The following is a 12,578-nucleotide window of genomic DNA, read 5'->3' as shown; positions in this document are numbered from 1 at the left end:
CTTTTCGATGACTCATTTTTTTTATTAAGATTTTAAACAAAGACCCTGCTAGTGCTACAGCTTACTTTATTCTTTGGCAGCACATTCAATAGTGCTGCCCTGGCTTGCAAGGTCACGATGACACACCCATTGGACAGAGAATGCACTTGGGCTATTCTTTTTGTTCCCTATCTGCACATTTATATATTGCAGAAACACCGTTATTTTTAAAAGAAAATCAGAAACAATGGATTCCTCATTCTTTAAAAATCGGTAAGAGGGACTTGATAGCAGTAGTACAGTATCCATTTAATAGTTTCCTCTAAAATAGATTTAGAATGGTGGTGCATTTTCTGATGCTTGTTCCTTTCAGTTCCTGGACATCCTCTCCCATTACAGTAAAGTAGAAAACCAAGAACCTTGTATTTGTATATCTAACCAACATTAAGGAAGTAAAACATCTGGAAGGACTGAAACTCTTAAGTTATCGCTAACCTTTCTCCAACATTTGAGGAAACTGATATCAAGAGCCAGCAAAAAAATATATTCATTTTTATTGGGTCAAAAGATACACATTAGAGCTCTAAGCCTACATACATGGACCTGAGAATAAGTCCCCACTGAACTGAATGGGGATCACTTCTGTGTAGGTTGTGCTGTCAGGCACATACTGTATTGGCTAACTGAAGGGGTTTTCAGAACTAGTAAGCAAAACAAGCAATGGTGGAAGTAGTGGAGAACGCCTTCTGGCTTCTAATGTAAAAGTGGTCTAGAAAGGGCTTACTTCTGAGTAGACATGGTCAGGATTGTGCTAGTTACAGGTTTTCTGCCCACTTGCCCTATGGACAACATGGCTGTGTTCACACTCAGGTTTGCTGTGCACCTGCTGCGTTTCCATACATCAATTGATGTTATCAAAAATGCATATGTATCCTAACAAAATACTACTGTGTGATGTGCTGTTTCTCAAACCAGCTTCCCACCAATTGGAGTCCTTAAGCCATTCCTATCTCTTCTCCAGCCAAGGTATGAATACCTTTGCATAGGGTAAAATGCATTTCCCCACCCTGTCAATGCCCCCTGGTGTGTATACAAACAGAAATGAATCTGACACTAATGAAGCTGTGCTGATGTGAACAGCTGGCAGGTGGGGAAGAGCTGTGAAGCACATGTAGATGGGGAAGCAACTTCACTGTGTTCTAAGGAGGCAACATGAATACACTCTATAAGACTGAACCCCAGTTAACAAGAGGCTTCTCTCTTAGCACAGTTCCATATCTCGCTTTCACTTTGAAGTCTCAGCTACTCCTAACAGCAATAAAGCTGTAATCATCACTGCTATCAGTTTCTATACTGAACTTACAGTAACATAGAGGATCTCTTCTTACCAATTACCTCCACAAAAGGAGGACATTCATTTGGCACTTGAAATTTAATTTATAGCAGTACTTACTGATTTCCTTCCATTCAAAACTGAAGGCAAGGATTGTGTTGCTGATTTGCAACTGAAAGTAAGCAGTGAAATGCTCAAGGGAGAAAATATATATGTGCCATTTTAAAGCCTTTCTTGTGTAAACAGCCAGTGATTTTATCTGGGTGATGCTGAACTGGAGGTATAAATCTATCCTTCAAAATGAGTCAGAGTGAATCATCAAAGTTTACTGCTAGGGAGCTATTATAGATTAGGAAAAACCCAACACTGAGTTCGGCAACAGAAACACGCAGCATGGAATGCACTAACAACAAACCAGTTTACTAAATTGTTTTCATAAAGAGTTGTTGTGATTTGTAAATGAATAGAGGTAATCAAATCTGTACAGTAATCTTATCCTGCAATTCATATTGTTCTGCACTTCCCACCATTCCAAACCATGGTGTATTCAGGGAAGGACTTATTGGGATTGAGGTCCAGCCCCCCCCCAAACAAGAACTAATAATATAAGCCACAATAACAAGGATATTATGTGTTAGATTTGCTATATAGCTTGCTTTTATAATCCACATTAAACTGTATGTATAAACTAAATTTATGGATTGTTAATTGCTGTGTACTAATATCCTAACTTTCCTTTTTTTGAATAGAGGAAAATTCAGAATGGGGCTTTCTGACCTCAATGCCAGTGGCATAGGAAGGGCGAGGCGTAGGGGGTGGTGCGCCCTGGGTTCCAGGGGAGGGGGGGTGACACTCAGCGGCCCCTCCCCAAACCGAGCCCCGCCGCCCAGCACCCGTCCGTACTGCTTTACAGACGGACGAGGCAGCCCCACGACCCGCCGCTCGCTCGGCGGCTTGCCCGGTCGCAGCAGCGCCAGCCCAGATGGACTGAGCATGCGCGGCATTTCCACACATGCGCAGTCCGTCCGACGTCATGACGTCACAATGCCCCCACCCCCAGGGGGGTGCCTCCGTGCTGCCACCCCGGGCAGCCAAAAGGCTTCTTCCGCCGTTGCTCAGTGCCCCACACCAACATGTTGGGGGGCCTTTGGGCATGATATGATGCTGGGGATTGCAGAACGCGGAATTAGAGGAAACTATGGAATTGTTATCGGAGGATTGATTTCCATTCCATAAGTGAAATGAATAAGCAAACATGAGCATTTTTTACTCATGTTTCCATCAGAATTCTTCAAAATCCCTGTTTAGGAACCAAATCTATATATTTATATCTTTGGGAATCCACATGGAATCAAGCTTTAGAAGGCAATCGAAATGTCTTTTCATGGGAAATTGACTCTTCCTGGCCACAGCTGTGAGTTTCTAAGGATATGTTTTCAGCTTTTGGGAGAACTGATACTGCTTTAAAGACCAGCATGCATGATTGCCAAAGTTCTTGTCTGATGCCCCCTGCTCAACTTGTAGATTTTTATGCTTACAAAAAAATACATAAGCTTCTCAAAACAGAACTCAGCTCTGTAGCAGCTGGAGTTTCCTACTGCTTAGAGAAATGGGAAGCATCACAACACATTTTGTAACACCATCTGTCTAGTTTTCAAAGCTTGAGCAGCTTTTAGATAGGGTTTCTAATTGTGATGTGGAAATCTGTGCGCAAACCAAACCTGCAATCAAGGCAATCCACTTAGAAAACCTTATTGAATAACTTTTTTAAAGCATCTTTCATCAACCTGATTCCCACCAGATGTTGTTGAACTACAACTCCTATCAGCCCTAGCATGACCAATGATCAGGGATGATAGATGTACTCTAAAATATTGGGCGGGGGGGACCAGGTTGGGGAAGGATGCTTTAAAATGACACAGTCATTCCAAAGCAGTGTTCCAAGCAGCAACCCCAGATATTCCCTTGATGTCTACCCCACAGCATACATCACATTTTGGCCAACATAGCCAGCATGTTTATACTACAAATTTGGAGATAAGAAGCAAGCAATGTCATAGTGGCATTGCTGATTAATCCTGCTTGACGAACTATTTGTGTTACTAAGTGCAAACAGTGCTGTGTGAGTAAAACCCTGGTAATAACGAGTTCCGCTTTTGGCTTACTCACATCTTGGGAGATAAAGTGATAACATTAAAAAAAAGTCCTGAAATGCCTTGGGCTTATGCTGATTCTAAGATGGTCATGAAATATTTTTAAATTTGTACTTAACAAAACATATGCTAAGCACCATGTTTTGCTTTAATGCAGAATTAAGGATAATATGTCCATAAAATGCTTCACCCAATATATTTACCACGTTTCAAAGGCATATAAAGAATATGAAGTGGCAAGTACCGGTACCTGTCTTCTGATATTCTCCCAACATAGGAGTATCACAGTTTTTAAATGTTTGGCAGGTAGTCCAGTATTTTAAAATACTATTTAAGTCACTTTGAGACATTTATGTAAAAAGCAATGAATAAATGTAATAAAGAATTCTCCCATATTATTTACTACTGCATTTTATGCAATATAGTTTATAATCAACAAGAAATGGTAGATAAGTAGCTACTTTCCTTTTGTGTGATGTTGTTAAACTGGAATAATGGAGATATAAACTGAAAGTAACACTGTTACAGCTATATGTCAACTGTTTAAAAAAGGGAGGAGGACCGAAGCAAAACAAAATACTTTCATTGCAAAACCCTTGTTGCAGTAAATGGCTGAAAGAGGAGGATTTTTCCAATAAAGCCCAACTCTGTGTATTGTACCACCCTGAATATATCCTACAAGGTGAAGGAGAAGATGTTGTATCAGGAGGATTTATGTCTTAAGGACGTCTTTGCATTAACTTTTATGGGCATGATTAAAACCAGGCTCATTTTTGTCAACCTTTATACTGCCCTATGGTGTGAGTATTTGTGAAAACATTAACCATGTGCCCAGTTTCCTTTGTAAGAAATATAGTAAGTTCACTACGATGACCCACAAGCTCAGTTATACAAAACTGTCATTATGCTCAGAATACATGTTCCTCATGAGCAACAATTTAGGATTTAGGTACGGAAGCTGTGGTCTTCCAGATATTGTTGGATTCTGAACCCCATCAGTTTCAAACAGCTTGGCCCATTATTAGAGGCCATGGGACTTGTAGTTCAGAATGTCTGGAGGACCTAAGGTTCCCTGCCCCTAATTTAACTGACAGAGGAAAATTTGCAAGGCTTCTGAAAGCAGAACAGAGAAGGAGGTGGCTTTATGAATCACTGGAAATCTAACGAAGTCATCTTTCCATTCAGCATCAGCAACCATCCTGGAAACATCTGATATGATCATAAACAAGACAAAAGAAATAGATTTTTTTTTAAATAGGGTTTTGTTTAAAATAACCCCACATGTATTGTGTGATATGGAATGTAAGAGGTTTGTTGTGTGACCACAAACTAAATATATCAAAAGGCAAAGTCTTTACCATAGCTGCAAGCTATAATACTTGTTTCTCGCCTTCAGAACAAGCAGATTTAGCTAATTCCATGGCTTGACTTGAGCACATGCTTTTTACCTATAATGGGACAATCACAAAATATATCCCTTTGGATAAGCGTTGGTTATTTGGGCATGGTAAAATAATTCATCCTCCCTCCCTCCCTACTTTTTCTCATTAAGAGTGTGTAAAGGATAAAGTGGAAATCCTAACCCACAGTGAAAATTATAGGAACATTCAAGGTGAATTTGGCTAAGAAATTGTTTTAAATGGATCCTATGTCTTAGAAATGGGACCTTGGTGGCGCTGTGGGTTAAACCACAGAGTCTAGGGCTTGCTGATCAGAAGGTCGGCGGTTCAAATCCCTGCGATGGGGTGAGCTCCCGTTGTTCGGTCCCAGCTCCAGGCCACCTAGCAGTTCGAAAGCACGTCAAAGTGCAAGTAGATAAATAGGAACCGCTCCAGCAGGAAGGTAAACGGCGTTTCTGTGAGCTGCTCTGGTTCGCCAGAAGCTGCTTAGTCATGCTGGCCACATGACCCAGAAGCTGTCTGTGGACAAACGCCGGCTCCCTCGGCCTATAGAGCAAGATGAGCGCCGCAACCCCAGAGTCAGACACGACTGGACCTGATGGTCAGGTGTCCCTTTACCTTTATGTCTTAGAAGGTCTTGGGTTTTTTTTAATGAGGAAAGCTTAAATGTGCTGAGAGTGACAGAATCCATCATTTTTACCACTACACTACACCATATGTGGATTCCCCCCCCCGCAATACCCTAAGGCTAATAATGGGTTAAACTGGATCTTTTCTTTTTTCTTTTTTTACCTCTGTACATTTTCTACACTTTCTCCTTAGAGCCATTCTGCAAGATGAGTTAGGCTGAGATCTATAGTGAGTTTCCAAAGTTCCCTCTGTTTTAACTGAACAGTAATGGGTGGTACCAATGACTAAGTCAATGTACTCCACCCTGCTTCAGTCAGATGGGTGTCTGTGGAACTGAAATAGAGGACAAAACATAGGTTTCTCAGTGTTCCAATGGATACTGGATGTATAGAGTTAAAAATGAACAGTTTACTCTAAAAAGAGGATATCTTATTGGTGACTGGGCTTCAGTTAAGAGACAGCTTATGCCCAGATTTCACTTCTTTGACAGGTGGCTCTGCCCACCTGTCAAAGTTGGCCTGTGAGGTAGAGAGAGATAAAGATATGGGCCAAAGAGGTTCCCTATCCCTCACCTAAGGGTACATTTGATCTCCAAAACACCTTTTTTCAAACACTGGTGGAATACAGCCAATCACTGGCCTCATTAAAACCACTGAACATTACACCACTGCAACTTGGACTCAGCAAATTTCTATCACTGTCATTGGAAGTGCTCATTTTTCAGAAAATTCTTCATGCACTTTTTTGATGAATCCTTTCCTTTTAACCAAAGTATTGTTTTTCATAACGCTATTGCCAAGGAGCTTGGTGAATGTCAGACGTGAATCTGATTTATAATTATTCTTCCAAGTTGTCAAATTTTTGAAATATTCTAGTGGAAATGGTAATTCAGAACAGCTTTCTTAGAAAATGCAGGACAGATTACCCATCATTTTCAAAAGATGAACAGATATGGACCCTGATAGATCTTGATATGGTAAGCTCTTGACCAAACTCTTTATGGCAGGATGACATAAAATTCCATTGTGTTTTGACAGCCAAAATAGTCTATTTTTTGCCTAGCATCCTAGGCAAATATGTTTGGCATTTCACTATGTATCATTGCCAAACTTTCTTGTATGTTTTCAAGAAAGGAATGAAAACACCAGGCCACAAACTGCTGCAGTATATTAAGTGCTTGGGAGGATTTCTTGGCATCATCAACAGATCTTAAAAATCACAGAAATAGTTGCATATGGCAGTTAATAACAAAGTTACTGTATGCGAGTCCCGAGCCAAGGAGACACTGTATTTACTCAAATATAATGCACACTATTTTTGGCCAAATTACGTCACACATGTAAATTAGGGTGCACATGTCCTCACAGGGCTTTTTGTAACAAAAGGAATAGTGCAAGTGTAGAAAGGCTGATGGGACGCGGGTGGCGCTGTGGTCTAAACCACAGAGCCTAGGGCTTGCCAATCAGAAGGTCGGCAGTTCAAATCCCCGCGACGGGATGAGCTCCCGTTGCTCAGTCCCAGCTCCTGCCAACCTAGCAGTTCGAAAGCATGTCAAAGTGCAAGTAGATAAATAGGTATCACTCCGGCGGGAAGGTAAACGGTGTTTCCGTGCGCTGCTCTGGTTCACCAGAAGCAACTTAGTCATGCTGGCCACATGACCCGGAAGCTGTACACCGGCTCCCTCGGCCAGTAAAGCGAGATGAGCGCCGCAACCCCAGAGTCATCCGCGACTGGACCTAATGGTCAGGGGTCCCTTTACCTTTACCTTTATATAGGCCGATGGAAGTTCAACGGGCCATGAACTAATGGTAGATCTAGGTTTAAACATTAGCAGCAGCAGCAACAACAAAATTATTATTTACACCCCGCCCATCTGGCAGGTTATTTTAAAACTAAAGGGTAGTTTCATTCAGGTTGAATATATGTTAAGGTGCAATATTACTGAATTCAGCTATCAATTGTTAAAATATATTTGATCACAACAACTAAACTTTTACAGTGACTTCAGTGTATTCCAGAGGCTCAGAAACTGACAATATTTTATATATTATTCCTGACAGCTTTTAAGTCAATTTCACAGGTTGTGGTTTTGAATCTGGAGCTGACAATTATGCAGTTCTGCTTTCTATAGAGCCCCATCTACACATATGACAGCTTCTTTTGAACTTCCCTTTGTGTTCTCTGAAAGCCACACCATTTCCCTTACTAACATTGTAATGTGTGACTATAAATTAGGGGGAATCTGAATGGTCCTAAGAAACCATAATCTAAATTTATACAAATAACTGTGCAGGCAATGCTGCAAAAGATATATAAGGGAGGAATATGTTTGCTATTGCAGTTACAAGGAAAGGCAAAATATTATTTTAAAATAGAGAGGAAAGCTGGACAAGGGTATATTTTCTAAAAGCATTGTGCATGGAATCACCACCTAATTTATTATTGTAGTTGTTGTTGCTGTTGCTGCTATAGACTAACTAAAGTATTAAAGATTAACCAATTGTTACACAATATATTAAAATAGCTGTCTTAAGCCATTATAAAAAAAAATAAATATTAGGACCAGGGCTTTTTTTCAGCTGGAACTTGCCAGAACTCAGAATGGCAATGGTACCTACCTGAGAGGTACTGGAACTAAGAGAATGAGGGAGGTATTCATGGAGAGTTCTGGCACCTCTTTTTCTAGAAAAATAGCACTGATTAGGGCAATACCTTTATTAGGCCAACCAAAATATCAGAAAACTTAATGCAAACATTTGAGTTCTCCAGAACTCTTCATAAAACTAGATAGTAAACAAAGCAAGTGCCTGTATATTTTGATTCATTTCTCAGATTCAACAGGTGCTAGAAACCAACACACACACCCCGGATATTACACAACAACTTTTGGGGTGTCCTGGTTTTCACTTTTAATATGGCAACCCTAATTGAGTGTCTTGCCCCCTGTAGACATCCAGATGTGCGTAGTAGCAGACTTTCAGATATGTCTTTTTAGGTTCTATGGAGATATCAGATTTTAAAAATGCTCGTTGCTGTTAATAGTGTGGTGCTGTTGGAACATAAACATTCTAAGGGGTGCTCCTCTTTCATTAAAGCTTTATGTAAAGTTCCCCCCCCACCACCACCACCAGTAAAAACAAAAAAGAACACTTTATTGTTGTGGGAATTTGTCTTCCAAATTAGTGTGTTATTGTAGTGAGACCCTAGAGAGCCACAAGAAGTTCAGATTATACACTACTAGGCTAGATATACCAGTGATCTGACTCAGTAAAAGGATGTTTAAAATTCTCTATCAACTGTCACTTGGCAGGATGAGACAAATGACTAAGCTAACCAGGGATGAGAGAGTTCAAGGGGAAGTTTGGTTCTGAAAGAATAGTACGCCAATGGCCAGGGATGATGAAAGTTATTTGTTGTTGTTGTTGTTCAGTCGTTCAGTTGTGTCCGACTCTTCGTGACCCCATGGACCAGAGCACGCCAGGCACGCCTATCCTTCACTGCCTCTCGCAGTTTGGCCAAACTCATGTTAGTAGCTTCGAGAACACTGTCCAACCATCTCATCCTCTGTCGTCCCCTTCTCCTTGTGCCCTCCATCTTTCCCAACATCAGGGTCTTTTCTAGGGAGTCTTCCCTTCTCATGAGGTGGCCAAAGTACTGGAGCCTCAACTTCAGGATCTGTCCTTCTAGTGAGCACTCAGGGCTGATTTCTTTAAGAATGGATAGGTTTGATCTTCTTGCAGTCCATGGGACTCTCAAGAGTTTCCTCCAGCACCATAGTTCAAAAGCATCAATTCTTCGGTGATCAGTCTTCTTTATGGTCCAGCTCTCACTTCCGTACATTACTGCTGGGAAACCATAGCTTTAACTATACGGACCTTTGTCGGCAAGGTGATGTCTTTGCTTTTTAAGATGCTGTCTAGGTTTGTCATTGCTTTTCTCCCAAGAAACAGGCGTCTTCTAATTTCGTGACTGCTGTCACCATCTGCAGTGATCATGGAACCCAAGAAAGTGAAATCTGTCACTGCCTCCATTTCTTCCCCTTCTATTTGCCAGGAGGTGATGGGACCAGTGGCCATGATCTTAGTTTTTTTGATGTTGAGCTTCAGACCATATTTTGCACTCCCTTCTTTCACCCTCATTAAAAGGTTCTTTAATTCCTCCTCACTTTCTGCCATCAAGGTTGTATCATCAGCATATCTGAGGTTGTTGATATTTTTTTCTGGCAATCTTAATTCCGGTTTGGGATTCATCCAGCCCAGCCTTTCGCATGATGAATTCTGCATATAAGTTAAATAAGCAGGGAGACAATACACTGCCTTGTCGTACTCCTTTCCCAATTTTGAACAAATTAGTTGTTCCATATCCAGTTCTAACTGTAGCTTCTTGTCCCACATATAGATTTCTCAGGAGACGGATGAGGTGATCAGGCACTCCCATTTCTTTAAGAACTTGCCATAGTTTGCTGTGGTCGACACAGTCAAATGCTTTTGCGTAGTCAATGAACCAGAAGTAAATAAAAGTTATAGTTCAACACTAGTAGGGCCTTTTCAATATCATGGACTTGCATGTGGCTTTTTTAAAGAGAGTTGTGAGTATGTGCAAAGTGCCTATTCAATGTGAATAGAATCAACTTTTGTCTTTAAAAAGTGGATCTAGGGATATGGTTCGGTTCCTTTTCCCTATGACAAGAAACAACCTTAAAATAGAGACTCCACTTTCTAAATTCCTCCACTGCTAGAACTTGTTTTTTACCAATCCACAGGAGGGCATCTCCCCTTGTTACACGACTACCTGCTTACTCAGGAGTCTTTCCTAGGGCAAACAACTGGGAGTTGCTGATCTACTTCAGATCACCCAGAAATTCCAATGTACTGTTTTTCAGCCTGATGTGAATTGAAACCTGTAGGAGTGAAGAGAAAGAGCGCGCCTCAGGCTGCACGTCTACACCCTCTGAACGCAAGCTTTACTTCCGAGTTAAAATAAATAAATAAATCCCAGGAGTGTGCTGAGGACCAAACCTTTGGCCAATCTACACTTGCAGCAGGGGGATGAAGGGAACGCGGGTTGAAGGCAACGCGTGTGTGTTTGTGAACCTTTGTGGATCCTAAAAGCAGAGTTTCAAGGCAAAGGTGAGCTCAGCTGCGCTCCGTGACGAGGGCCAAGGAGGGAAAACCCCGCTTTGCTCAGACGCAGACAAGCCTGAGGGCCCCAATTCCGCGCCTTTCATGCTCCGCCCAGCCTGACGGCAGCGGGGAGGAATGCGCTTCCGGAGGCGCACAAGGAGCGGCGGCGGCGGCGGTGGTTGCAAGGCCTGGCCGTCCCTTTCTCCCGGCCCTGCCGTATGGTTGGAAGGAAGGAAGGAAGGGAAGAAGGCGCGGCTCTGGTAGGCGCCGCCACCCTCAGCACCACCGAGGCGTCGCCCCGAGGAGGTCGAGCCGGGCCAGGCCCCGGAGCAGAGAAGACGAGGGAGAGGAGCGGCGAGGCGGAGGAAGCAGGCTCAGCCCCGCCACCAACTTCTCGAAGCCCCCGGACAAGGGTCGGGGAGGCGCCCGAGCTCACCCGCGGCCATGGCAAAGGTAGCGGCGGAGAGGAGGGGCAGGCAAGGGGGGGGGGTCCGCTGTGGGGAGGGGGCGACAAAACTAAGCCTGGGCGTTGCGAGTGTATCCTCCCTCTTTTCTTTTTTGTTTCCAGCCTCTCCCTATTTTGTGGGATATGAAAGTGTGGCAGAGTGAGAAAGAGAAAGGCGCCCGGGGAGGGGGGTAGAGTGGGGGCTTGTAGGGAGAAGGAGGGACAGCGCTGCCCTCCCCCCCCCTCGTCCTTTCTGTGGGGCAGGAAGGAAGGAGCGCCGTGTGCCCTTTTTCAGAAGCGCGAAAAGCCAAAGCGTGCCTTTATATGGGCGTGTTCGCCGGGCGGGAACGAGGGGGAGAGAATAACCGAAGGTGCTGCGGGGGGGGGGGGGACTGCACTTCTTGTTGTTGTTGTTGTTTGTTTGTTGTTAATATATATATGTCCTCCCCTCCCTAAATGACTTTTTAAAGGCAGGCAGAGATGTTGCAGCCAGCAGCACAACAAAAGAATCTTGTGGCACCATACAAGGTTAACAGATTTGTTGGCCACGTCGGATGACGTGGGCTTTAGTTCACTAAACCTTTGCCACAATCGTTGTGTTAGCCTTAAAGGGTGCCACAACCTCGTTCCCTGTGGGTGGGTGTGGTGTTGGATGGTCTGTTTTGGTTGGACGTCTAGAGCAGGGTGGTGAAGTTGTGGCTCTCCAGATGTTGTTGGGCTGCAGCTCCCAACATCCCTCCCCACTGGCCATCCTGGTTGGGAGTGATGGGAGTTGGAGTGCAAACATCTGGAAGGGCTCAGGAGATTTATGTCCCTTGCTTTCTCTCCCCCCTCCCCCAATAGTGTCTGTAAGTTGGTGGTGTTAATCATGCCCTAGCTGAAAGAGAATGCCAACATAAGAGACAGGAAATGCCTGTCATGCCATTTCCTGATAGACTTTACAAAGCTTAAAAGTGAACAGCGTCTACCAAATTTGCAAGTACATTTTGTGAACTGCATTGGAACTGGGCCATATTCCTCTGTTCATTTACCTGGGAACCTGCTCCATTAAGCACAGCTGAACTTTTTCTGATTGAGCATGCTTTGAAAGGGACTCCATGTTTGCTTAGCCTTAGGACTGTAGTCTAGCATCCTGAAGCCACTCCCATTAATTTTCACAGAGTTTACTTTGTAGCCTGGATATGTGCATGCTTACCTCAAAGTTTGATGACTTACGTGTGGGTTTTTTGGCACACAGGTCAAGCCTCATGGTGCCTATGTGCGTTGTTGTTTCCTGGAGAAGTGATACTGGATTTCACTCTCATATATTTTGTGGTAACAGTTTTGGGACTGTTCTTACTTGCATGCATGATTTTCAGTCCAATACAATGAATTGCAGCTTGCATCAGTTATGTCCATGTGTGCATGTTAACATGCCCTTATAGGGACTTTCTTCTCTTTCTGTCAACCATGCCTGAGTACTGTTTTATGTTATGTTTCCACTGCTAATAAATCCCTATCTGGTTTCTGTTAATT

At 43.0% G+C, this 12,578-nt stretch overlaps 1 protein-coding gene across 2 annotated transcripts in view; it reads left to right on the top strand.

Moving 5' to 3' along the window:
• The first annotated feature begins 10,912 nt into the window (after positions 1 to 10,912).
• Positions 10,913 to 12,578, top strand: part of ITGB1 (integrin subunit beta 1) — a 35,809-nt gene continuing 34,143 nt past the window's right edge. Inside the window, exon 1 of one of the 2 annotated variants that reach the window (XM_033166139.1) lies at positions 10,913 to 11,071. In XM_033166139.1, coding sequence (XP_033022030.1) covers positions 11,063 to 11,071 — 9 coding nt within the window. In that variant the 5' untranslated portion in view covers positions 10,913 to 11,062. The remainder of the gene's footprint in view (positions 11,072 to 12,578) is intronic. The other variant, XM_033166140.1, reaches the window with a different exon arrangement.

The sequence above is a fragment of the Lacerta agilis genome, chromosome 12 (genome assembly GCF_009819535.1).
Source record: "Lacerta agilis isolate rLacAgi1 chromosome 12, rLacAgi1.pri, whole genome shotgun sequence".
NCBI lineage: Eukaryota > Metazoa > Chordata > Lepidosauria > Squamata > Lacertidae > Lacerta > Lacerta agilis.
The sequence above is the reverse complement of the archived record's forward strand: the minus strand, read 5'-3'. Positions and strand labels throughout refer to the sequence as shown.